The sequence below is a fragment of the Orcinus orca genome, chromosome 1 (assembly GCF_937001465.1).
Source record: "Orcinus orca chromosome 1, mOrcOrc1.1, whole genome shotgun sequence".
Classification (NCBI taxonomy): domain Eukaryota; kingdom Metazoa; phylum Chordata; class Mammalia; order Artiodactyla; family Delphinidae; genus Orcinus; species Orcinus orca.
Window position 1 is genome coordinate 59,438,871 of NC_064559.1, and position 27,704 is coordinate 59,466,574.

The following is a 27,704-nucleotide window of genomic DNA, read 5'->3' on the forward strand; positions in this document are numbered from 1 at the left end:
TTTGTGTTTTGTAAGTGAAGTCCCATGGGACAATGGAGCCTGTGTGTGTGTGTGTGGCAGCCTGTGTGTATGAGAGTCAGCTACGGTTCCTGCAGCCTCATTCAGAGGCAGCATTCACAATTCCCTAAGAACACAGAATTCCAGTAGACCCATGATGTGCAGGGGTTAAGTAGGAAATCGAAGCAGGTATAAGATAAACATTTATTGATGCCTCAACCACTTAGGCTGAAAATGATGACATAGAAGGAAAGAGAAAGATGTGGCAATCCATAAATTCTTTTCCTTTCAATCTTTCCTTACTCACGAACAAAATGAAGATAGAGAGTGTTAATAGAATGTGTGAATGACAAGGAGTGAAATAAAGACAATTAAGGTAGTTTTGTGTAGTGTTTACCACTCTTCTGGTAAGAATAAAATACATATGCATGCATGAAATATGAAATATGAATTGTAGTATTTTGTTAAGTTGTGTGCTCTTATATTTGCAGCTATGATTGGCATTGCACAATAGAAAGATGGATGGCAAAATGCATGCTAATATTATAAAATTTTAGTGTTTTTTTAACTTAGAAAATAACAACACCATGACAAATTGAGAGAGAGATATGTTTCTACATCTAATATTTTTCTACATCTAATAGTAGTTTTTTTCTATGTTTTGAATAAGAAGCCCCACATTTCAGTTTGCACTGGGCCCCACAAATTATGTGGCCAGCCCTACAGCTAGCTGAGGGTTCTTAAAACTTTACTTAATGGTTACACAGGGGATTTCAATTACAGTTACACAGGGGATTTCAATTACAGTTGTACTATTTTATTGTTGTTAAAGCATTTCTTTAAAATTTGAAGCAAGTATAGCAAAATGTACAATTTGGTGTGATTGGTGAGTGAATGTTCATTACATTATTTTGAAACTTTTCTGTATGCTTGAAATATTTCACACAAAAGCCTCATTTTATTGAAGTGACATAATGAACAATGGCAAGAAATATATATGAAAAGAAGTAGGCATATAACAAATGCAGTAAGAGCCCATTAGAGAATATATTCTGCACTCCCCTGCTGATTGTCAAGTATCTTACCATGGTGACCTTATGGGCGTAATATTCCAGAGTTGGTTTCAGTATGGTTGCTGCCTCGGATGCAGTTGTTTGATCAGGTGCAGAGAGTTTCATCAGGAGACTCCACACAAAGTCAGTTAGCAAGCGTGGCAATAAGGTTTGTCCTACACTCTGAAACCAAAAAGGAGAGTCATGATCTCAGGCCTTACTTATATCAAGAGAAGCAAGACAGCTGAACCCAGACATCCTGAGGGAAGCTTCAGGGCCAGGCAGGGCCATATGATTTTTGTGGGCCCTAGGCACCTTTGCTGCTGTGGGCCTTTTCCTCCATTAAAAAATATTAAAAATTATATTTTACAATTGTGTTTCTATTAAGATGACTGTAATTCAAGTTGAATTATATATATTTTTTCATCTGATTTTTAAAGCAATTAAAACATTTTTATCTGAATAAGTCAGCTCTGGGGGCAAGCCAGGGAGAAGTGGAAAATCATGGCATTGCAATTCAGAAGAACTATAAAATATTGATTTTATCCCATTTCAGCTATTCAGATACTAGAAATTATTGTGAACTTCCGCTTTGGAAATGAATTTGCTCAGATCAGAAACAAGCATGATTTGTAGAAGATGAAGGAAAGGATGGGGTAAGAAAGGCAGGGTCATTCAAAGGTGTGGACTTTTTCTCAGAGAAGTATCAAGAAGTGGGAAGAGAAAAAAAGGCCCTATGTCCACGATTGAGGTACAACAACTACAATTCAAACAATCTCTTTTTGAAGTTAGAGGAATATCCATGGGCCATAAAATGTGAAAAAAAATCACAATATTATGGATCTCTCAAGAAAGATGAATGAACCACATTTCTTCCTTTTGTATATGTGTGTGTGTGTATATATATATATATATATATATTCAAAAAATATATATATATTCAAAATTTTCCTTTATGTGTGTGTGTGTGCCATTCTCTAAAATACAGAAAGTACTCAATATTGCTTATAAAAGCTTTTCTCCATCCCAATTAAAGGAATTGAACATAGCTCTTTCTGGTCAATAGGGAAGGACTGAGATCTGAGTGAAAATTGATGACCACCAGGCTCCCTCCTACTGGACAGAGGGGTGAGGAATAGTATTTTTGGAAAGCTATGAAAGATGGATAAAGGAGGGTCACTAAGGCTTGGTGAGGTGAACTGAATATTATAAATAGTTTGCTCTACTTTGAGAAAGCCAGATTTAATTATATAAGATGTTGAATTTTAAAAAATCATTGGAAGAGGGAATATTCTCTTTTGCATATTTTTTTATTCAACAAAATATTTTAGTTTGGTGTCTATTAAAATGTTGTAGAAGGAGCAATTCCTAGTGAAACATAGAGATAGTGTTAGAGGTTTCTGGTATGTCAAGGTTGAACAAAGAAGAACAAACCTGACTCCATATTGGATCTATTCCTTCAGCTCTAGCCTTTGTGCTCCATTGCCTGTGCTTAGTCATGCTAGCTTTGCACCTTTGTCTCAAACAGTAAGAGAATGTGGCCTATAGCCTGGAATATACATACTAACCCTTTCTCAATATTCTGCCTCCCAGGCTTGACCTTTAAATGTATAACACGTTTCCATTCATATAGAGATAAAAAGTGCAGAATAGAAAATTATAGTTGTCTTGTTGGAGGTTTACAGGAACATTGTTACCAGACCTATCTGGACAGCTGCAAGAACAAAGGATTTCAGCACCAGTTAGTTTGTAACAACCAGTCACACCTCCCCTCCCCTTTTAATGTAAAAGAAGCCTGAATTCTAACTCGGGTAAGATGGTTCTTTGGGACACTAGTCCACCATCTTCTTGGTCTGCTGGCTTTTCAAATAAAGTCACTATCTCTTGCCCCAACACCTTGTCTTTTGATTTATTGGTCTGTTGTGCAGCGAACAGTATGAGTTTGGACTCAGTAACAAAGGTATAGATATGACAGTAGAGTATCAAATGATAGGGCTCCCTTTATAAAATGTGATCTAGCTCTCTTGGCTAAAAACCTTGATGCTTTTCCTCCTATTTGCATCCTTAGGACTTTGTCTTTGGATATGGTCCTCTTGGTTTCCTTACTACAACCTTAGATTCTCTCACCCATTTGTCCCAATCTACCTCTGAAAGTACCTACCTCAGGATTTTCCAGCTACCACTCTTGCACACAGTGCTAGTACTAGACCTGCTTTGATCTCACAATTGAGAACTGAATAACAGGTCATGAACACAGGACCCAGGACACCCTCCCCCAAATCCAAGGATTTCTAAATCTGATGGACATTAAACTCAGAAAAGAGAGGATGCTAATCTGGAAGTGGAGATAGTAAGACCCATGAATCACTTGGAAGAGACCCTGAGGAAGCTGCCAGTCTTAGGCTAACTAGCCTAGTTGTGGGGCTCAGGATTTCAGTTCTAGGGCTCTGGAGTGAAGCATGGAAGGATGTAAAAGGATTTTCTAGTAAACCTCTACAGATGCCTGGTTTCTTCACTTAAATAGACAACTTTGTAGTCAACCAGGTTTGTGACTTTTGAGGGGAGGTGGATTATGAATAATGCTTGATTTTGGAAAGATGCATCATCATGAAGATGCATATTTAGGATATCTATGTGGTATTTTTGATTGTATTATTTGAGGTATATTGTTTTCATATCTCCTCAGCCTCCCACAATTCTATCTACCTCAGCCATGGGAGGGCAAGGCACTGCTTTATGCATGTACCTTTAGGAGGAGCCATAAGACCCTCCCAACTCAAGAGATGAGCTAGCCTGAAGAGCCTCCCCAGCAGGCTTTGCTGAACTGTTGACTCAATGTGTGTACCTAGACAGCCATCTGTTGGACAGCACAACTTAGGCGCCAGTGACCTCTCAAGCATATGAATAAGCCCATATACTTTGAAGAAGGTGAGGGAATGTATACAGTTATAGAGCCTCATGATTTTCCCCAAAGGTTGGGTCAGTGTAAAAATTATTTACTTGGTCCTGAGGTTTATCACTTGAACTTTTAAAAAAATTTAAATTTAAGAGGTTTTTAAAATGTAAATCGCATTATTTTGATGTTTGCTGAATAAATTATAATAACATTGAAAAGGCTGTTAATTGTTGACTTCATTAATTTTGCTAGAAAATCAGAAGTTTCCCATCTTTAATAACTTATTAGCCAAACAATAAGAAGCATAACAACTAGGAAACACCTATCTCATTTGCATTCTGTAAGGATTAGGTAAAATAATATAAATTGTTATATTCTGGAATAATAGGCATAATTCTCATTAATAGAGATGAAAATCAGGAAGCCAAATACTCTATCATTTACTCTTTGCTTTACTGAATTTAAATAAAACAGAAAAAATCTATTAAAAATATAAATTTTGTTGAAATAAGTTACCACTAAAAGTAATAATACACATGAAACAAAAGCCATAGGATAAAGTGGGGGCTAAGTTACCTGAGCAATTTTACTTTTGTCTCTTTGCAAGATCTTGGGTAGAAATTCTATATCAGAGGGAGAAGGCAGGAAGCAATGACTTCCAGGCTTATCATACTTTGTACTTTTATTTTTTTTAATATCCGCTGTATTAAGGAAAAGAATTTAAGGTTTTTATTTGATCACTGGTTCCTCTATAACATTGCTATTTCCAATTTCCTCTTCCTGCCCAATTCTGGAAGTCTAAAGTTTCTGAATGTTTAACTCTCTGCTAACAGTTTAGTCACATAAAATACTATGACTACATTGACCCAGAGTTTAAAAAGTGTTTAAGAGAGGCCTCTTTGAAATATGAATAAAGGACATAGATAATTTTAATAAGTTGACCAAATATCAAGTACATTTAGGCCATCAAATGCATTGTTCAGTGCAATGGAAGAGCTACTGCTAAGTTGGGGTGTCTATTGGTAAAAGAGCAGACTTGGAGGCATTTTGCAAAGAGCTAGGGGAGTGATACAGCAAGAAAGAGAAAAGCCCTCAACATAAGCTTCAGGTGCAGATGTCTTTTGTTCTAGAGAAGGTAGGTTTTAAATGACTTTGCTTGTTTGCTAACAGCTTTATAGAGATATAACCAATATGCAACATAGTTAAAGTGTCTAATTTGGTAAGTTAATATATATGTATGTGCCCATAAACATCACTGCAATAAAAAAAGATTTATTCCCTCCAAAAGTTTCCTCATGTCCTTTTGTAATTGATCAAACCTGCTCCCAGATCCCAGTCCCCGATTCAAAGGCAGGCACTGATCTACATTCTGTCAAGTTAGTATTTTCCAGTTTTATATAAGTGGAACCATTTAGTATATACTCTTTTGTTGTTTGGAATCTTTCATTTAGCAAAATTATTTGCAATCCATCCATGTTTTTTCTTGTATCAGTAGTCGTAGTGATGGATACTATTCCACTGTACATATACACCATCATCTGCTTATTCATTCACCTTTTGGTAGACATTTGGGTTGTTTCCAGTTTTGGGCTATTACAAATAAAGGTGCTATCAACATTCATGTACAAGTCTTTGAATGGATATTTGCTTTCATTTCTCTTAGGTAAACACTAAGCTGTGGAATGACTGGATCATATGGTAGATGTGTGTTTGACTTTTTAGGATACTGCCAAATTATTTTCTAAAGCTGTTGTATCACTTCACATTCCCTCTAGCAATGTATGAGAGTTCCAGTTGCTTCACACCTTTAATAACGCATTGTATGGTCAGTCTTTTCAATTTTAGACATTTTAACTGGAGTACAGTGGTGTCTCATTGCAGTTTTAATTTACCTTTCTTTTATGACTGTATATTGATCATCCTTTGATGTGCATCCTTGCCATCTGTGCTGCTTTAGTGAAATGACTACTCAAATCTACTATTATTATTTTAATTTGGTTGCTTGCTTTTTTTTTTTTTTTTACTGAGTTTTGAGTGTTCCTTTAAAATAATGAATGCAATTCTTCTATCAGATATGTAATTTGCAAATATTTTCTCACTGTCTGTGGCTTATCTCTTAAGTGTCTTTCAAAGAGCAGAGGTACTTAATTTATCATTTTTTTTCATTTATGGGTCATGCTTTTGGTGTTATATTTAAGAAATCTTTGCCTAATCCAAGGTACAAAGATTTTTTCTAGTTTCATAGTTTTAGGTTTTACGTGTAGTCCTATGATCCATTTTGAATTAGCTTTTATGCATTTATGAGATATATATCAAAGTTCTTTTTTTGCATACAAATCACCAATTTTTCCAACAATGTTTATTGAAGTTTATCCCTTCTCCACTGAATTGCCTTTGAACCTTTGTCGAAAATCAGTTGACCATACGTGTGTGGATCTATTTCTGGACTCTTTATTCTATTCTATCCAAAGCAATGTTGAACAGAACTAATGACAGTGCACATCCTTGTCTTTTTCCAGGTCTTTTGGGGAAATCATTCAGTATTCCACCATTAAGTATGATGTTAGGTGTAGATTTTTTCATAGATGTACTTTAGCAGATAGAGGAAGTTTCCTTTCTATTCCTAATTTTCTGAGAGTTTTTATTAGGAATGGATGTTGAATTTTGTCAAGTACTTTTTCTGTATCTACTGAAATAATCATATGGTTATTTTTTTCATCTGTTGATGTGGTATGTTACATTGGTTGATTTTCAAAAGGTTAAATTGACATTGCACTTCTGGATAAATTCCACATAGCCATGGTATATTATTCTTTTTATTTAGTGTACTGTTTGATTTGCTAAGCTTGATTAAATTTTTTCATCAGTGTTCTTGAGGGACATTGGTCTGTAGTTTTTTTGTTTTTATTTTTCTTGTAATGTCTTTGTGTGATTTTGGTTTTGGAATAATGCCAGGCTCATAGAATGAGTTGGCAAGTATTCCCTCATCCTCACATTTCTGGAAGAATTTATATAGAATTAGTATAATTTCTTTCATAAATGTTTGATAGATCATTTCAGTCTGGAGTTTTCTCTGTGGATCTGGACTTTTCTTTGCAGAAGATTTAAACTACAAACTCAACTTCTTTGCTAGATACAGAAAATTCAGATTATTTCTTTTTGAGTGAGCTTTGGTAATTTATGTCTTTCAATAAATTTGTCTGCTTAACTTGTCAAATTTATTGGCCTAAAGTTGTTCATAATGTCACTTTTTATTCTGTTAATACCCATAGAATCTTTAGTGATATTATTTCTCTCATTCCTTATATTGGTAATTTGTGTCTTTTCTCTTATTTCTCTCCTGATCTTCTCAGAGAATTTGCTTTTGGCTTCATTGCTTTCCCTTAAGGTTTTTCCGCTTTCTAGTTTTATTGGTTTTTGTTCTGGTCTTTATTATTTCCTCTCATCTTCTTACTTCTGGTTTTATTTGCTCTTCTTTCTCTACTTTCTTAAGGCAGAAGCTAAGGTCATTGATTTAAGAACTTTTCTCTATTCTAATGTAGGCATATGGTGCTAAGAATTTCCCCTCTGGAATCTTGTTTAGCTGTATTCCATAAATTTTGAAATTTTATATTTCCATTTTCATTTAGTTCAAAATGCTTTAAATATCCCTTATTTCTTTTTTTTTGACACATTTGTTATTTAGAAACAGGTTATCTAGCTTCCAGATATTTTGAACTTTCAGTTATTTTTTTTCTTTTAAAATTTATCTCCAGAGTTTCCATTTATTAAAAAGTTGATAAAAGTTTAACTTGAATAAATCCTTTCCCCACTTCTATTTATTTTTAACTTGTTTAAAATCTAAAAAAATTTTATTTTACATTGGCGTATAGTTGATTTACGATCTTTTGTTAGTTTCAGGTGTACAGGAAAGTGATGCAATTATACATATACAAGTATCTATTCTTTTTCAAGTTCTTTTCCCATTTAGTTTATTACAGAATATTGAGCAGAGCTCCCTGTGCTATGCAGTAGGTCCTTGTTGACTATTTTAAATATAGCAATGTGTATATGTCAATCCCGAACTCCCAATCTATCCTTCCTCCCCACCCTTCCCCACTGGTAACCATAAGTTCATTCTCTAAGTCTGTGAATCTGTTTCTGTTTTGTAAATAAGTTCATTTGTGTATCATTTTTTTCTTAGATTCTGCATACAAGTGATATCATATGATATTTGTCTTTCTCTGTCTTACTTCACTTAGTATGACAATCTCTATGTCCATCCATGTTGCTGCAAATGGCATTATTTCATTCTTTTTAATGGACGATATTCCATTGTATATATGTACCACATCTTCTTTATCTATTCATCTGTTGATGGACATTTAGGTTGCTTCCATGTCTTGGCTATTATAAACAGCACTGAAATGAACATTGGGATGCATGTATCCTTTCAAATCATGGTTTTCTCCAGATACGTGCCCAGGAGTGGGATTGCTGGATCATATGGTAGCTCTATTTTTAGTTTTTTAAGGAACCTCCATATTGTTCTCCACAGTGGCTGTGCTGATCTACATTCCCAGCAACAGTGTAGGAGGGTTCCCTATTCTTCACACTCTCTCCAGCATTTATTATTTGTAGATTTTTTGATGATGGCCATTCTGACTGGTGTGAGGTGATATCTCATTGTAGTTTTGATTTCCACTTCTCTAATAATTAGTGATGTTGAGCATCTTTTCATATGCCTGTTGGCCATCTGTATCGTCTTTTGCCTATTTTTTGATTGGGTTGTTTGTTTTCTTTGATATTGAGCTGCATGAGCTCTTTATAAATTTTGAGATTAATCCCTTGTCATTCGCATTGTTTGCAAATATTTTCTTCCATTCTGTGGGTTGTCTTTTTGTTTTGTTTATGGTTTCCTTTGCTGTACAAAAGATTTTAAGTTTAATTAGGTCCCATTTGTTTATTTTTGTTTTTAAATCTATTACTATAGGAGACAGATTATAAAAGATATTGCTGCGATTTATGTCAAAGGGTATTCTGCCTATGTTTTCCTCTAAGAGCTTTATAGTATCTGGTCTTACATTTAGGTCTTTAATTCGTTTTGAGTTTATTTTTCTGTATGGTGTTAATTCTGTTTTTGATTTCTAATTTAACTCTGTTTTCGTCATATTTTGTATGACTTAACTACCTGTTGATTTCTTGAAGCTTGTCTTATGGTCTATAATATGGTTTATTTTGGTAAATTTTCGGTTTTTTTCTTGAACAGAATGTTTATTTTTCCATTTTTGGAAGAGTGTTCTATAAATGTCAGTTAGATCTAGCTGGTTCAGGTCTGTATCCTTATTGATTTTTTGTGTAATAGTTTATTGAAAAAGTGGTATTGAATTCTGTGATTGTAATTGTAGATCTATTTCTCATAGTAGTCCTATCAGCTTTTGTTTAATGTATTTTGATTATTTTAATATGTTTTGTTTTCAAGTACATAAGTGTTTTGGATTATGTCTTCTTAATTAATTGACCCCTTTAGCATTATGAAATGACCCTCTTTTTCCCTGGAAACGTTCTTTGCTCTGAAATGTGTGTATTTTTTTATATTGATATAGTCATTTCAGCTTTCTTTTGACTAGTGTTAGCATGTTATATCATTTTCCAACTTCTAACTTGTATTCTATTTGTGTCTTTACATTTAAGGTAGATTTCTCATAGGCAGCATATAGTTGAGTCTTGCTCTTTATCCAGTGTGATAATCTCTGCCTTTTCATTGGAGGTACTTAGAGCATTTATATATATTATGAGTGGATTTAAGTCTTCATTTTACTTTTTGCTTTCCATCTGTTTTTCTTTATATTTTTTGTCTTTTTTTTATTAAGTATTTTTTATGATTCTATTTTATCTCCATTTTGGCTTATTATATAAAACTCTTCGTTATATTAGCTAAGTAGTTCCTTTAGGATTTATATTATACATCTTTAACTTATCACAGTTTACTTTGAAGTGATATTTTATGAATTTATGGATAAGAACCTCATATTTCATGCTCTTTCAAGACTCTGTGATATTGTTGTCACATATTTAGCTCTTACATTGTTTTTGTTTGTTTGTTTGCTTTAAATAGTTGATTCTCATTTAAAGAGATTTAAAAAGTAGGGAAGAAAATTTTAATATTTTCCTTCATAGTTGCAATCCAATGCTCCTTATTCCTTTATGTAGACCTAGATTATCATCTGACATCATTTTTTTCTTGAATAATTTCATAAAATATTTTTCATACTGCAGATATGCTAGTGATAAATTCTACCAGCTCTTGTATATCTAAAAAGTCTTTATTTCACTTTTGCTTTTGAAAGAGTACCACTTTTGCTGGTTAAAGAATTCTAGATTGACAGCTTTTTCTTTCAGTACATTATGAGGTTGCTTCATTGCCTATAGCTTGCATTGTCTCATGAGAAATTTGCTATAATCCTTACCTTACCTTTACTCTGAATGAAATGTTCCCCCCTCCCAGCCCCAGCTCCTTTTAAGATTACACTGTTGCACATGAAAAGATTCTCAGCATCACTAATTATTAGAGAAATACAAGTCAAAAAAACAATAAGATATCACCTCACACCTGTCAGAACGGCTATCATGAAAATGTCTACAAATAACAAATGTTGGAGAGAGTATGGAGAAAAGGAAACCTTTGCACAGTGTTGGTGGGAATGTAAATTGGTGCATCCACTATGGAAAACATATGGATGTTCCTCAAAAAACTAAAAATAGAACTACCATATGATCCAGCAATTCCACTCCTGGGTATATAGCCAGTAAAGTAAAATGAAGAAAAAATGAAAACACTAATTTGAAAAAATACATGCATTCCTATGTTTATAGCAGCACTGTTTACAATAGCCAAGAAATGGAAGCAACCCAAGTGCCCATAAACAGTTGAATGTATAAAGAAGATGTGATATATCTTCTATCTATCTATCTAGATATATAAAACTCATCCATAAAAAAGAATGAAATTCTGCCATTTTCAGCAACATGGATGGACCTAGAGAATATTAATGCTTAATGAAATAAGTCAGACAGACAGAGGGAGACAAATACCATATGATATCACTTATATGTGGAATCTAAAAAATTAAAAAATGCAAATGAATGTATATGCAAAATGGAAACAGACTCACAGATATAGAAAACAAACTAGTGGTTACCAAAGTGGAGAAGGAAGAGGGGATGGGCAAATTAGGCATATGGGATTAAGAGATACAAACTACTATGTATAAAAGAGATAAACAACAAGGAGATATTAACGGCACAAGGAATTATAGCCATTATCTTGTAATAACTTTTAATGGAGTAAAATCTGTATAAATACTGAATCATTATGCTGTACACCTATTGTAAATGTATATTGTGTATATTGTAAATCAACTATACCTCAATAAAAAAGATTATACCGTTAATCCCTGCCAGAGTGTTTTTCAGCTCAGATATTGTAGTTTTCATCTCCTGAGGTTTAATTTGGGTCTTTTAGAGACTTTTCTTTGTCTCTCATTAACATGTTCATCTTTTTCTCTAACTCCTTAACTAAATGGAATATGTTATAATAATTGTTTTAATGTCTCTACTAATTCTATCATCTGTGTTATTTCTGGGTCAGTTTTTATTCATTCTACTTTTTATTGTGGGTTGTATTTTGTTTCTTTGCATGCCTAGTAATTTTTTATTGCATGTCAGACGTTGTTAATTTTAACTTGTCCAAACTGTTCATTTTAACTTGTTAAGTGATGGAATTTTTGTATTCCTAGAAGTAAGCTTGAGCTTTTTCTGATAAACAATTAAAGTATTTGGAGATCAGTTGATACTTTTAGGTCTTGTTTTTAACTTTTGTTAGGTGGCACTAAAATAATTCAGGGATAATTTTTTCCTCTTGATGAGACAAAATCTCTTTGTACTCTGCTTCATTACTTATGAATTATGAAGTTTTAAATTCTAGCTTATAGGCATAGGCACCATTTCCAGTCTTTTGGGATTCAGTGGATCCTTTAACCATTTTGGGTGTTACCCCCACCCTCTCCCCTGCAAGCCTCAGGTAGTTTCCTCACATGTGTGCTCTGATCCTTACATAGCCAAATAGTTAAAGGGCTCTCTGCACATCTCTGGAGCTCTCTCTTTGTGCACTCCTTTCTGGCGCTTTGCCCTGTGAACTCTAAATATCTTGATCTATCTGGATTCCCAATTCTGTCTCTTCAACTTGGTGAGACTCTTGGGTTACTCCTTTCTGGGCTGCAGCCTAGAAACTTACTCTAGGTTGCAAACTCAGTCAGTTGTATACTCTGCCTTATTTGTTCATTTGTTCCCATCTCATTAGGAATCATTGTCCTTTGTTATCTGATGTCCAGTGACTTGAGAACAATTAGTATATATAATCTTTAAATAGTTGTTTATTATGGGACAGTAAATCTATTCTCTGTTAAAGTATTTGGAAATAGTTTGATACCATAAGGTCTTGCTCTTATGCTTTGTTAGGCAGACCAGAGCAGCATTTATTTAGGTCTTGGGCTAATTTTTCCCCACCATTGAAGCAAGAATCTGAGTATTCTATTTGATACTCCATTACAGAGAAAAAGTAAGCCTCTTTTTAGAAAGTCCCATTGGTAATTTTTCTTCCTCTCTTCCCTGCCTCCACCCAGCATTCCTGTTCCCACCATTAACACCCAACACTAATCTAAATGTAGTATGTTATAGACATTGAAGAACCAACTATAACATTATAAAAATAATTCTATAAAAGATTTAAAAATACATTTTAAAAAGTGAAGCTATAGATCTTGGGGCAGGATTTTGAAATCTACAGATGTAGAGCCCCCTTGGGACCCACAAGTATAATAATTAGGAACAGATTATTAGTAACCCTTAGAAAAGATGAATCTTTCTTACCATTCTGACACTTTGCAATGCAGAGGAGGTGATACATTCCCAAGGATGCTTGTTGTGTGATCGAGGGATCAGCATGGGAACACAAAAGAGACAGTTCTGCTGCCAGGACACCCAAACATGGAACATCAACACTTGTCTAGTGAAAAAACAAAGTAGAAAAATGTATTTGCTATGCACGGTCAACATTAAATGTTTGTGTCTGATGTATATATCAGACTACGGTTAGAGTTGAGCTTCAGAGTTCGCAAAATCTGTATTAAAATCCTCACTCTGTTACTGAGCCTCAATTTTCTCATCTATGAAATGTATATAACAAATGTTACCTTGTAACAGTTATTGTAGGAACTAAGGGGGTAGCATTTATGACAAAAAAGAAAGTTCCTAGCAAAGTGCTTGGCAATAATAGAGACTCAACTAACGTTAGTTTCTAGTCTATATTTTAGGGAGCTATTTGTAGGTATCAAATTCTTAGGATACTGGGGTGGGGGAGTCAATATCCAGAAACTTTCATGCTTCCTTCTCCATGTATGAAACACTTTACATGACTCTGTAAGTCACTGGAGAACACTTCAGATGACTCTGTAAGTCACTGAAGAAAACTTTTCTTCTGAGAATTGCTCTGATTCTTCCCAGGGAAATTAATTTTTTAAAAAACTCAAAGCATTTGCTTCTGGTATCAAACCTACTGCCAGAACATTTATATATTCCCCCCCTACACACACACAACTTCCTTGATACATAGGCTTCTCAAATATTTAGGTTTTTATCTTGACTGATTTGTTTAGCCAGATAAAATACAAATAGAGAGAGGAGTAGACACATAAAAGAAGAAAGGAGAGATGGAAGAGATATTTTGCTTTTGTGAAGATATGAGAATTATTACCAATTTTCTTTAAACCAATTTTCTTTTTCTTTAAAAGGACTCTTCCCACATGTAGGTTTGCTAAACTAGTAGACCTGCAGAATCTTCTTATCTCTCAGACAAATTATTACTTTTCCTAGATAGATGCTTTGGTGGTAAAAGTTAGAGTTCAAGTCAACCTTCCAGGGAGATCCCAAGACCTGTTTCTCCTTCTTTGTATTACTCTTATATACCCTTATCCTTGCGTCTCTTGTTGCTTGACCCACTCACGTCTCTCTGTCTGTCTGTCTGCCTGTCTCAGTCTTACACACACACACACACACACACACACACACGGAATCATTCCTGAAGAAGAATGTGAGGTGAACTAGGTCATGGGCCAAGGATATGACTGAATTAGGATGTTGGGAGTGATAGTCTTAGTAAACGAAGGGAAGATAATCTGCTTCTGTGGATGTCTTCCTTGGATTCTTTCTGCCTATATTTCTTTGTAAGGGTACCTGCGGCTCCCCCTATTTTAGGAGTCCTATGACTTAGAAGAATCTAGAAGCAGACAGTAGGGGTTGCTATTTATTCTAGGCCCTAGGAAGAAGTATTTTATTTTCCCCTGGCTATTCTCTTCTTTTGGTTTGCATTCCAAATTTCTTTTTCTATCAAATGGCAAGATTTTAAGAACCACCTTTGCATTATGGGTTTAAGAAAAAAGGGGAAGGTGTTCTGTTTCTCTGTTGGGCATGATGGAGGAGTATGAGTATGTGTCCAGTATTTTGCCACAAGCTTCTCTTCCATAAACATCTTTGCCACGAGCATTTTTGCCGCAAACCCTTTTAATACATGACTAATTGTCTGTAAGGCAATTTTGCTGTGAAAGATAAAATAATTAGTAGACTGCTTGGTTTGACACTTTGGTTTCAACTGGTTGAAATGAGTTAGACTTTCTTTCAGTTAGCCATTTTATTGGTGGCTTTATTGAGCTGAGAGATGACAGTGATTTGCCCCAAGAGTTGGTTTCTTATTTTGAAGCACACTACATTGGAGGAGAAAGAGGCTAAGGGTCTCAGAGGTACAGAGTTGAACCCACATTTCCCATAGAACTTTGGAACATCTATGAACAGACATGTGGCAAGATGCCAAGAACAAAAAACAGTGCAGAGGTTTTTATAATGCAATACAAAGCTCAGTTAGAAATATGCATCCTGATATTTGGAATGAAGGATGAAATGAGGGAAGAAATTTTAGCAAAAAAGAAAAACTATCATGCTGAATGCGGAGATGAATCAAAAAGCAAAACACATACTGTGAATGAAAGACTTCAAAGACAAGTGCTTAAGTACAACCCACAAAATAAAATCAGTTATTTGGCAGGATTGCCATGAATTTACACACAATTTAAATATATTTAAATTGTATGTAAATATTTAAATTGTATTTCTCAAGAAAGCCTTTTAAATTTTGTTATTAATTTTTCATGTTTCATTATGACCTTTATAATGTCCCCCTTTTATTTTTCGTTATTTTATCTTTTATGAAAAAATTGCCTTGCGGCCAATTCGTTATGCTACAAAGATGTCTATGGCAAAGACCTTTATAGCGAAAGTACCTAGAACCAGGGGAGTACTTCTCACAGCTTAGCTCACTGAACCTGGGGACCATTTACAGAGGATTGGTTTTAAAGTTTTATTGTGTTATAGTTTTTGCCTTGCACGTTCTCTCTGATTATTCCTTCTCATGAACTTGTGGATGTGTAACTCTTAGCAGGTGTCTTTGTAAAGGAAGCTGCTAATGATGCCAGATAGGGTCTGTCTAGATGTGTGTCTCTAGCAGAGTAGGTGTGGCCATGTCTAGATTGCATAGTAGCGTGTTTGAGGAGGAGGGGAGACCTGACCTAGGACAGGCCAAGAGAGGAATAAAGCTGTGTGAACCATGGGGCACACTGATGATGCCCTGCACAGTCCCTTCAGAAGTGTGCCAACCAAGTCACACCCCCTCAAACACAAGACTTTGGGAACATTAATACAGTATAGTCCTGCTTTTTTAGAAAATCTATCTAAAGTGCTGAAAGAAGGAAAGAGTTAAGACCTGGAGAAAAGTAACTTCTCTGTATTTGTTCCTAAGTCTAAGTGCTCCTGCTTAGTTTTCTGGCCCTTTCTTACTGGATTCCTTCTTCTGTGTACATCTGGACTCTCCAGTTCCTTATCTTAACAATTATGACAGTTTTAGGTGCTAAATTCCAGAAGCAACCACTTCTAAGTTTTTTAGCTGCTTCTTTTGGAAATCAACTGTACATCTCTAAACAATGGACTTCTACTTTCAGTTCTAAAATCACTTCGGGACATTGCCTATCTATTCCTGCTGTGATGAATCAGTGCATAGGCCATACTCATTTTTAGTTATATTTCCTTTTGGCATATAAATATGTCCTCTCTACTCCTTTTGAGACTAAATTCTCATCTGTACTCAGAATTATCTATTTTTGATAATCATTTTTGTTCTCTTTATTTACCTGGGGCTGTCTCTTGTATTTGGAGGGTTTTGGGGCTATCTCTTTTGTGTTTGTATTTGGAGGGTTTTCTCAAATGTCTGGCAAATTCTTGGTTGTCTAGTCATATGTAAGAACGTGATTCCACTGGTGGGATTTTGACCAAGGCTTGTCAACTGGTGGGCTTGGCTTTAGAGTAGTTGGGTGGGTAGGCTGGGGTCATGCTGAAGTGTATCTAAACAACAGAACCAAGATGATCGTTTCAGGGAATTTACAATTGATTTGAGAAAAATGTCCTCAAATTTTACCTACCAATGGGCTCATGTCCCTGTGGAATATAGAGTGTGTGTGTAAACGGGGATGGGAGGCACTATAGATTCTTCTGTATAAACTTTCTATGAGTCTTTTCAGTGCATGTGTATGTCTTCAGCTTTCCTTTGCCTCCCACTCTTCATCATTACTTGGGCTTCCATAGCTCCAGACTCTTCAGGGTTCCATAGGGATACCCCCTCCCTTTTCAGCTGTCCTCCATTCTCATGTTCACATGCCCCTGCCTTTCAGCTTCCCCTGCCAGACTTTATCAGTTACCATCTTCTATCTATTCTGTCATGCAGAAGTTTGCTGACATCACTAGCCAACTGAGAACCCGTTACTAATTCTCTTTGTTGCAATGGCAACATTTAACAAATTTTATTACTATCATTTTGTGGAGGGGGAGGAGATAGACATGTGGACAATCTGTTAGCTTTGACTGGAAATCTTCCACCTGTCTTTTTTTTTTTTTTTTTTTGGTAGTACGTGGGCCTCTCACTATTGTGGTCTCTCCCGTTGTGGAGCACAGGCTTCGGACGCACAGGCTCAGCAGCCATGGCTCACGGGCCTAGCCGCTCCGCGGCATGTGGGATCTTCCACGGACCAGGGCACGAACCCGTGTCCCCTGCATCGGCAGGCGGACTCTCAACCACTGCGCCACCAGGGAAGCCCCCACCTGTCTTTTAAATGCTGATGTGCCAAAGGAACAAACCTAGGAAAAATCTGTTAATGAGATAATATGACATGTTTAGCTCACATTTCTTCACCCGTTTGGAAATTCACAGTTTAATTGAAAGGACAAATATTCTTTGAGTGTAGCAGTTTCTTCATTCTGATAGGCACACAGGTCATATAAGAGGAATACCACTTTAAATTCTGGTAGAATACAAATGAAAGTATTGTTCAATAGGGCAAGGGCCTCTGAGAGTCTGGGAGACATAGGCTAGGGTAATTTATGAAGAAAATAGTTTTTATCCAGTGAATGGCCAGAACCTGAGAACAGAATAGGTAGCTACGTTTAGTTAGAGAATGGCAGAACAAATCTTCATTTATTATTTACAATGTGTCAGATATAGAGATACACAGACCTTGCCTGTGGGTAGTTTAGCTTTTAATTTATTAATAATATTTTTGATTGTTTTATGTATTTGTTCCCCCATCTCCATTAATTTCACTGACTTATTATCTTCAGAAGATAATTATCTTATCTTTATAAGATAATTATCTTATTTTAAAGAGAAAATTAACTTAGTAAAGGTTTATGCTTCCATGACTGTGATATAAGCCCGTTGAGGCTATCTTAGTTCCCACCTTCTGGAAAATGCTGGTGTGCTTCCACCTGGTGGCATTCAGCAAGCATTGCGGAACAGAGGAATACGTTAACCACTTGGCTTCTCAAAGGTCTCAGTTATAGCTTAGGAACCCTCAACAATTTATGAGAGCCTTCTGCTGTACATATGAATTTACACACTTATTTTTTCACAGTTGAAGGGTGGGCTATGTGCTGGGGAGAATGAACTTTACAACTGTAATTGAAAGAGAGTAGAGGTAATAGCAGAAGATGAAACCCCCAAATGTCATACCTGCTACCTGAGTGGAACTCACTAGTAGATATATATATATTTATACACACATATAGTATATATCTAGTATATAAATATACACTAGATATATAAATAGAAAATATATATGTGTATTGAAGTGCAAAGAGAAGCGTGTGAATGGTCTCCATCAAATGCTTGCTGAATATATAAAACATGTTAGGAACTATACAGAAAACAGACTGGAGTGTTGAACTGCACTTAATCTCAAGCCTCACTTGCAAAATGTTGTGTCCATTTGAATGGACATTCCAAACCATCTCAGAAATAGAGGGAGACTGACTTCCCAGGCCAAAGAATCAGAATATTTAAAACAAGCCACTCAGTCTCTCTTTTGGACACCGAGCTGGGGAATTAGCATGATGCAAAGAACATCGTGGACTGTATTTTCCATGTAAGTAAATTGTATTATGTTCCAAAGCTTATTTTATTTATTTAGTTTTTGGCTTTTTCTCACTTTCTTTTTTTAAATTTTTATTGGAGTATAGTTGTTTTACAATATTGTGTTAGTTTATGCTGTACAGCAAAGTGAATCAGCTATATGTATACAATTATCCCCTCTTTTTTGGATTTCCTTCTCATTTAGGTCACCACAGAGCACTGAGTAGAGTTCCCTGTGCTATGTAGTAGTTCCCTGTGCTATGTATTTTATACATAGTATAAATAGTGTATATATGTCAATCTCAGTCTCCCAATTCATCCCACCCCCCTTTCCCCTTTGGAATCCATACATTTGTTCTCTACGTCTGTGTCTCTATTTCTGCTTTTTTTTTCAGATTCCACATATACGTGTTAATATATGATATTTGTTTTTCTCTTTCTGACTCACTTCACTCTGTATGACAGTCTCTAGGTCCATCCATGTCTCTACAAATGACACAGATTCAATCCTTTTTATGGCTGAGTAACATTCCATTGTATATATATATACCACATCTTCTTTATCCATTCCTCCATTGATGGACATTTAGGTTGCTTCCATGTCCTGGCTATTGTAAATAGTGCTGCAGTGAACATTGGGGTGCATGTGACTTTTTGAATTATGGTTTTCTCTGGGTAAATGCCCAGTAGTGGGATTGCTGGATCATACGGTAGTTCTATTTTTAGTTTTTTAAGGAATCTCCATATTGTTCTCCATAGTGGCTGTATCAATTTACATTCCCACCAGCAGTGCCTGAGGTTTCTCTTTTCTCCACACCCTCTCCAGCATTTATTGTTTCTAGATTTTTTTGATCATGGCCATTGTAATCTGTGTGAGGTGATACCTCATTGTAGTTTTGATCTGCATTTTTCTAATGATTAGTGATGTTGAGCATTTTTTCATGTGTTTGTTGGCCATCTGTATGTCTTCTTTGGAGAAATGTCTATTTAGGTCTTATGCCCATTTTTTGATTGAGTTGTTTGTTTTTTTTGATATTGAGCTGCATGAGCTGTTTGTATATTTTGGAGATTAATCCTTTGTCAGTTGCTTCGTTGGCAAATATTTTCTCCCATTCTGTGGGTTGTCTTCTAATCTTGTTTATGGTTTCCTTTGCTGTGCAAAAGCTTTTAGGTTTAATTAGGTCCCATTTGTTTATTTTGGTTTTTAGTCTCATTACTCTAGGAGGTGGGTCAAAAAAGATCTTGCTGCGATTTATGTCATAGAGTGTTCTGCCTATGTTTTCGTCTAAGAGTTTTATAGTGTCTGGCCTTACATTTAGGTCTTTAATCAATTTTGAGTTTATTTTTGTGTGTGGTGTTAGGGAGTGTTCTCATTTCATTCTTTTACATGTGGCTGTCCAGTTTTCCCAGAACCACTTATTGAAGAGGGTATCTTTGCTCCATTGTATATTCTGCCTTCCTTTGTCATAGATTTGGTGACCATAAGTGCATGGGTTTATCTCCCAAAGTTTATTTTAAATAAAATAATAAAAATTCAGCTATGTTATAAGGCTGATTTAGGCTTTTCGTCTCAATATGTCTAGAGACTGTACAAGTATTAGAAATGGATACATGAAGATAGTGTCACAAATGCATGTTTCTGACCCCCTTCATACTGAACTCCTGAACTGATTTAAGCAATCAGATATACAATTAGTAGAGTATGTTTAAAAATCACGGTAAAGGGTGAGTTATGCAACAGAGACTGAAAACACAGTATCCATAAGAGAGAAAAATGTTCAGAGATAGTCTGAGGCTTCTTAGAAGGCAGGCAATAATGTTATTCAAAATATAGAAAACCTCAGTAAATATTGGCAATTATGAGATACCTATTTGTTCTCCATCTGAAAGGCAGCAGTTAAAAAGTCTGATAATATCCAGGTGTTTGTGAAGGTTGAGGAAATGGGCGCTCTAATATTCACAGGAATGCAGAATGAAGGATAATTGTGCATTACTAAGTTTTAACCTATTCATACTTTTTGGCCTATTATTTTTCTTAGCATTTCTAAGTACATACTCACATACATGCAAAAGGATGACCATTTTTGTATTGTTTGAAGTAGAAAAACCCACAATATACTTCAATGTTCATCAACTGAAGAATAGTTAAGTAGATCATGATACATCAACACTATAAGATATAAGCTGTAGTGAAAATTATGAAGCAAATCTATTAAAGTATCTGTTGGGCATACTGTTCAGTGAAAAAATCAAATTGCAGAACCATATGTAAATATGATGTAACTTTAGTAAAGAAAAACTAAGTAACAAAGCTATGTATATCCGTGTGCATGTATATTTGTATGTGTACGTAGCTGTTTGGCAGGACACACATCACACAGACGTGGCTAGGGATGAGATTGGGATGGAGAGGATAGTAAAGAAGGACTTCTGCTATGTCTTTAGCATGTCTTACAATGAAAGTACTCAAGAATTACTTGTTATACATTTAAAATAAATGGTAGTTTAAAAATATTCTAGGAAAAAGAGAAATAAGAAGGAAAGTAAGGTTGGAAGAATTTATAAGTTTACAAATAACATCGATTGTGGTCCAAAGAGGAGAATCCAGAGAGTCAGCAAAAGCCTGGTTTTGACACACTCATACTGTTTGTGGAAAGCATGAGGCATCTTAATCAATTGAGAAACTCTGCTCTAACTGACATAAAGTCATGTAGGATATTAATTCCTTTCCCAGTATCCCAACCTACTAGTATGATAATACAAAGCAGGCATCTAACACTCTCTAGACCCAAGACTTGGAAAGCAGCACTGCAGAAATGCAGTCTTCAGAAGCACGTGGCATGATTACTCTGTGACTTACACATCCCTTGACTTTCCTGGATGCAAAGCTTAGCACTCTGCTGATGATCACCATGGCTCTCTCCTGCATGTACAAATTATCTTCACTCATCCACACAGCCATTTCCTGTTGAAAACACAAGAACTATCCTAGAGCCATGGTGTTTCCATTTCCACAGGTCGCTTTCTTCTGATCACCACCTTCACCAAGTCAAAGTTCCCCATGTCCTCCCAATGGTTTCACACCTATCCTATATTTATTTTAAAAATATGACGATAAGCTGGTATATGACTGTCTAGTATAATACTTCATCGGCCATATAGCTACACCTGGGTTTTATTTTATTTAATTCTATCCAACAAGTATTTACTAATATCCACTATAACAGTCACTTTGCCAGGCATCATGAAAAGTTTAACATGAGGCTATGAGGCTGATTATCACCAGCTGCTTCTCCTTCTCTTTTTCTTTCAAAATACATATTCTCTCTTTTTTTAAAGCCATAAGATCTGATTTGCAGTTTTAAAAAAGAATCAAATGTTATTTGATCCTGAAATGTCATTTTATCCCAGAATTGCCTCTGTAAATTTACCATCCAGATACTTTCTGACTCATGGTTTAGAGTATATTCCTGGAGCCAGCTCGATGAGAAAGTTCTTGCTAATTTTGATTCATTGCTAAATATGGTCTGTCTTGCTGTAGCTTCTACCTGTTTGTTCTAAATCCTCAGATGCAGGGACATATTTACAACCTTGGGGAAGGAAGAAGACTGCATATGGCTTACATGTTAACCACCATTAGTAGACTTCTTAAGACAGATTGTTGGAGTCCTTAGTATTTATGCCAATGGTTGGCCAAATCTCATCCCCTTCTCTTGCTCCCATTGTGTAAAACTGTTCTGAAGTTTGTTTCCTAGGGCAGAAGAGTCTCTAAATCTCAGGGGGCTCAGCCTATTCCTTTTCCAGGAGTGAGGGTCAACTCTTTTTGAGGATCAGGGGAGTTTCTAGATGTGGTAGGTATAAGAACAAGGTGGTTAAGTAACAGGCTCCCTAGTTAGAGTAGGTCCTCTACTTATTAGATGCACACATATTATTTCTCCTCTCTCTGCTTCCATTTCCTTATCTGCAAATGAGAGAAATAATTTTAACTTTCTCATAGGGTTATTTTAAGGATTAAATTTAAAAACCCATATATTAAGTATTCAGCTTAGTGCCTGACATAGAGTAAATCCTCAATAAGCAGTCTAGGGTGGTAGAGAGAGCACACATGGGGAGAGGGTTGTAATAATGGGGTAATAAACAATTTACAGGATTGTGAGGTTAAAATGTTTTAAATGCATGGAAAATATTTGGCTAAAATTAGGCACAAGTTACCTCAGTATATTTTATTATCCCCCCCATTTCTCCTAATCTTCATATATACCAGTTCTGCTTCTTTCCTTGAATGTATTTTACGACTTGCAAATCCCATGATTCTCATGGTACAGTAAGTAAATCTAGTTTCTCAGTATTTTCAGACAGCTTCCTCCTGATGCCATCATGTTAAAAATGCAAAATTAAAGGTCATAAAATGTCCAGATCAGTCTCTGTCTCTGCCAGGCACATTAAAAACACAGTGAAATCTTGGATGTGAAAAGTAGGGTTATGGTTGTTTATTAGAACTTCCTTTGATACTATGGTGTCCATGAAGATAGGATGCTCATGGGATTCCCTAGCCCAGGGTTGTTAGGGAAGAACATGCATGTAGATACTATCAAAATATGGCTCATTGTTAGGTGGACCTGAAGGTGGTTTAGGCCAATCATCGTATGTTCTGCTACCACGTATTGTGTTTTCTCTTACATTGCTACATAACCCTTGGCTTCTTAAGTGTCTGTTGCCATTCTCCCAAAATTGGCTTCTTAAAATTGTGTCTCTGTAATTCAAATAAAAGAAAGTAATTTTATTTGGGAGATAATGACACATTCTGAAAGGTAAAGAAAAATTTTCAGCTGCGAAATACTTGAAGGAGATGTAAGTATGGCAAATGGTAAATAATAAGTAAAATATAGTATACCCTTTAGATTTATGACAAGAAAATGAGACTACTTGTTTTCCCTTTACCTTTAAGATTTGCAGTTTGTAGAGGTCTTTAGACACTAAGATCAGAAGAGTGTCCTCAAATATGTTTAAAATAGTTCGGTATAAATTCTGAAAAACAAGAAATTTGCACAACCAGCCAGCCAGCCTTAGATAAAATTTTACCAACGCCTATAGTTTTGCATCCTGGGGTCCTGAGTTCTCCCCATAAACTGAAGGTAAGAAAGGAGAGAGGTAGCTCTGGAGATGAGACCTCATTCAATACTGTATGCCATGAATTGCTTTAATACCTTGCGGGGCAAGTGAACTGTGTAGCTATGCTGAGAAATAAAAACCACAGATGTTGCTGATCTTACTACAGGATTCTTCCTACCTCCACTTTTCTTAGCTCCTGTTTCCTTCTTTGCAACACTTGCCAGTAAACTTGCTGTTTTTGTCAAACAAATTAACCAAAATCTCTTCACCCATTTGTTCCTATAGATCCTATACAATCCTTTAAATCCCATGGGTTATAGAATTCACAAGGAGTCCAGGGATAGAGATTAGTGCTAGAATATGCTGTTTATCTATTATATCTAAAGAGAACGAAGGAGAAAACAAAGATTACAACTTTTGGACAGACTTTCTGTGGGATTGCTGTGGTGCATGACGATGTCTCATTATGACTAAAGGAAGCAAGTCTTACCTCCAGGTCCTCTTGGTCATCCTCATTCTTCCCAATTTCTTTCACTTTGTCAAGACTTGGTATAGCAAATGCCATTTTAAAGGACAACTCTACTATCTTCAGCTGAGTTTCATATTGCAATAAGGGATCCACGAAGCTGACAAGAAAAAGGTATAATTATTAAATTGAGGAAAGAACAGATACAACCTAACTTTAGTGGTTTTTTCTTAGTTTAAGAGACAGTGTACTAGAAAATGAGGCCCAACTTTTGGCTTTATATAACATGGGTTTTAAATATTAGTGTAAAAATAACAATGGTGCTTTAACTATAAAGGAATCATATTTTTTGGTAAAAATCATTTATAATCTGTTCTTTAGAGTTCATAATATATTTCTGCATAGACATAATAATGTAAAGGGTGGTTACCTACCCAGCCAAGCCCGTAAAGCCATGCTGAGATTTAGGTAGTTGAAATATATTACTGCCACATTTTCTCTAGTCCATGATACTATGTTTCTTACATTTAATGTTTCTGATATTGGGATACATCTTCCAATTTATGGCAAAAGAAACCTTCCCATCAGCAGCTAAAAAGATAAGTTGTGACACAGTTATTGTTCCTACAATAAGTGTGACCTCTGGATAACAGTGCCTCCTGATTTTTTTGTGTTAAAAATAATTTTTTTAAAAAAGATGGTAATATAGTTGTTAAGGTAGGAAATCTTGTGCTGAACTCAGAATCTTTTTCCTCTACTGGAGAAGAAGACCTAAATATCTGATATCCATTGTTTGAAACGGCATTTCTTGGATTATATTAGATAATTTTCAAATCTTGAGAAGATTGATTTGACTTATTCATGGGCTCCAATGGATTTTCAGACTCTGACAGCTACCTATCAAAAGCTTCCAGTAGTATTTTCAGTTGTAGGTTTCTAGAGATATATGATTTTGTTTAGAAAAATGCAAAATTAATATTTTGATAAAATAGAAAATAGTGTCTTTTAATGTACTTTGAAATCATACTGCCAGTCCTAAAAATGCTAAAATGGTCCATGTCATGAACAAGGATTAGGAAAGTAGTGTGATACTCTGATGCCATTCATAACTGCTGATGGACTAAAGAATCTTCACATTTTAAGTGTGAAGAACGCTGAGAGTCAGATATTGGTGATACTAAAGAAAGTCCAATATAAATATATAGGTCAACATCGGCAATTATCAGCAAGTATACATTGTTTTTTGGGCTACATGTAATTGGTTTTCAAAAGAACAAGTATTAAATTACTAATGTGTTTTACAAAAAATGACATCTTGGAAATAAGAATGGCAGTGTAAACCTTTCTTATATTCCAAGATATATAACCAGGTGGTATAGAAAGAAACTTGAGAAGAAGGAATAAGCATCCCTCACAAATTACTGTATGCTTTTGTTAAATGTTTGAGTGAAATGTTTTTTCAGATATTAGAGTGAAGTGAGAAGTAAAGGTAAGCCAAATGTACTAAAATATTTCTTGAAAATGTTTTATTTCTTCCTATTATGAAGCAATAAGTATTATATAAGATCAGTAAGCAAAATTTTTACAAGTATAATTTCAAGAATCACAATTGAATAAAGGAAAGTCGATGCCTCCTAATAAAAGCATGGGAAAATTATATTAAACATGATCAAAAATAAATCAGGAGGGCTATATCAATATGGTACAAGTCTAATACAAACGAAAGAGTATTAAGAGAGATATATGCAATTATTATAAAATAATAAAAGACATAGTTATTAATACAAAAGCTCTCAAACCACGTAGAAACAAAATTGAAAAATTATTAAACAGAATTATTAATATATATAATAATTTTATGAAAAATTATTATATTATTAAAGATATAAGGAGAAATAGACACACAGATATAGGAGATGATTAAGGATTCAATTATTAGTATATGGTAGATAAAAATAAAAATTCTGCAAAAGGAGAGACCTTTAATATAATTAATAAGGAGGTATAAATTGTATTAATTGAGATAACAAGGATTATCTTTTCAGATAATCATGGAATGCTGACAAATATTTACCATATACTTAGCCATAGAAAGTTTCAAAATATAAAAGGATATATATTTCGTTCTCAAACCACAATGAGAAGTCTATTTTAAAAATTAGAAAATTCAAAGTACTTAAATACTGTCAAGACTTTTTTTTAATTTAAAATGAGGGAAAATAATAAACTAAACATATAATTTAAGATTTTAAAAGGACTAAAAATACAACCAAAGACATGAAGGACATAAGCAAAATAAATGCATTATGAAAAAAAAAGGAAAAGGAGAAATAATAGTATAATGGCAAGTTTAAAAAAAGATTTAAAAGATAAGAAATCATAGGAGACTACTACAAGCAACTATATGCCAATAAAACGGGCAACCTAGAAGAAATGGACAAATTCTTAGAAAGGTACAACCGTCCAAGACTGAACCAGGAAGAAATAGAAAACATGAATAGACCAAGCACAAATCTAGGACCAGATGGCTTCACAGGCAAATTCTATCAAATATTTAGAGAAGAGTTAACACCTGTCCTTCTGAAACTCCTCCAAAAAATTACAGAGGAGTGAACACTCCCAAGCTCATTCTATGACACCATCATCACCCTGACACCAAAACCAGATAAAGATATCACAAAAAAGAAAATGACAGGCCAATATCACTGATGAACATAGATAGATGCAAAAATCTTCAACAAAATACTAGCATACCGAATCCAACAACACATTAAAAGGATCACACACCATGATCAAGTAAGTGAGATTTATCCCAGGGATGCAAGGATTCTTCAATATCTGCAAATCAGTCAGTGTGAGACATGACATCAATAAATTGAAGAATAAAAATGATATAGTATCTCAATAGATGCAGAAAATGTTTTTGACAAAATTCAACACCCACTTATGATAAAAACTCTCCAGTAAGTGAGCATAGAGGGAACCTACCTCAACATAATAAAGGCCATACATGACAAACACACAGCAAACATCATTCTCAATGGTGAAACACTGAAAGCATTTCTTCTAAGATCAGGAACAAGACAAGGATGTCCACTGTCACCACTATTATTCAACATAGTTTTGGAAGTCCTAGCCATGGCAATCAGAGAAGAAAAAGAAATAAAAGGAATCCAAATTGGAAAAGAAGAAGTAAAACTGTCACTGTTTGCAGATGACATGATACTATACATAGAGAATCCTAAAGATGTTACCAGAAAACTACTAGAGCTCATCAAGGAATCTGGTAAAGTTGCAGGATACAAAATTAATGCACAGAAATCTCTTGCATTCCTATGCACTAACAATGAAAGATCAGAAAGAGAAATCAAAGAAAGAATCCCATTTACTATCACATCAAAAAGAATAAAATACCTAGGAATAAACCTACCTAAGGAGGTAAAAGACCTGTACTCAGAAAACTATAAGATACTAATGAAAGAAATCAAAGATGACACAAACAGATGGAGAGATATAACATGTTCTCAGATTGGAAGAATCAATATTGTGAAAATTACTACACCTCCCAAAGCAATCTACAGATTCAATGCAATCCTTATCAAATTACCAATGGCATTTTTCACAGAATTAGAACAA

At 35.0% G+C, this 27,704-nt stretch overlaps 1 protein-coding gene across 1 annotated transcript in view; it reads right to left on the reverse strand.

The window, feature by feature from the left end:
- Window positions 1-27,704, reverse strand: part of MROH9 (maestro heat like repeat family member 9) — an 89,429-nt gene that overhangs the window by 40,759 nt on the left and 20,966 nt on the right. Inside the window, exons 3-8 of the mRNA XM_049707880.1 lie at window positions 24,093-24,228; window positions 23,432-23,518; window positions 21,351-21,455; window positions 12,856-12,991; window positions 4,522-4,646; window positions 1,083-1,232 (exon numbers count right to left, since the gene is read on the reverse strand). Coding sequence (XP_049563837.1) covers window positions 1,083-1,232; window positions 4,522-4,646; window positions 12,856-12,991; window positions 21,351-21,455; window positions 23,432-23,518; window positions 24,093-24,228 — 739 coding nt within the window. The remainder of the gene's footprint in view (window positions 1-1,082; window positions 1,233-4,521; window positions 4,647-12,855; window positions 12,992-21,350; window positions 21,456-23,431; window positions 23,519-24,092; window positions 24,229-27,704) is intronic.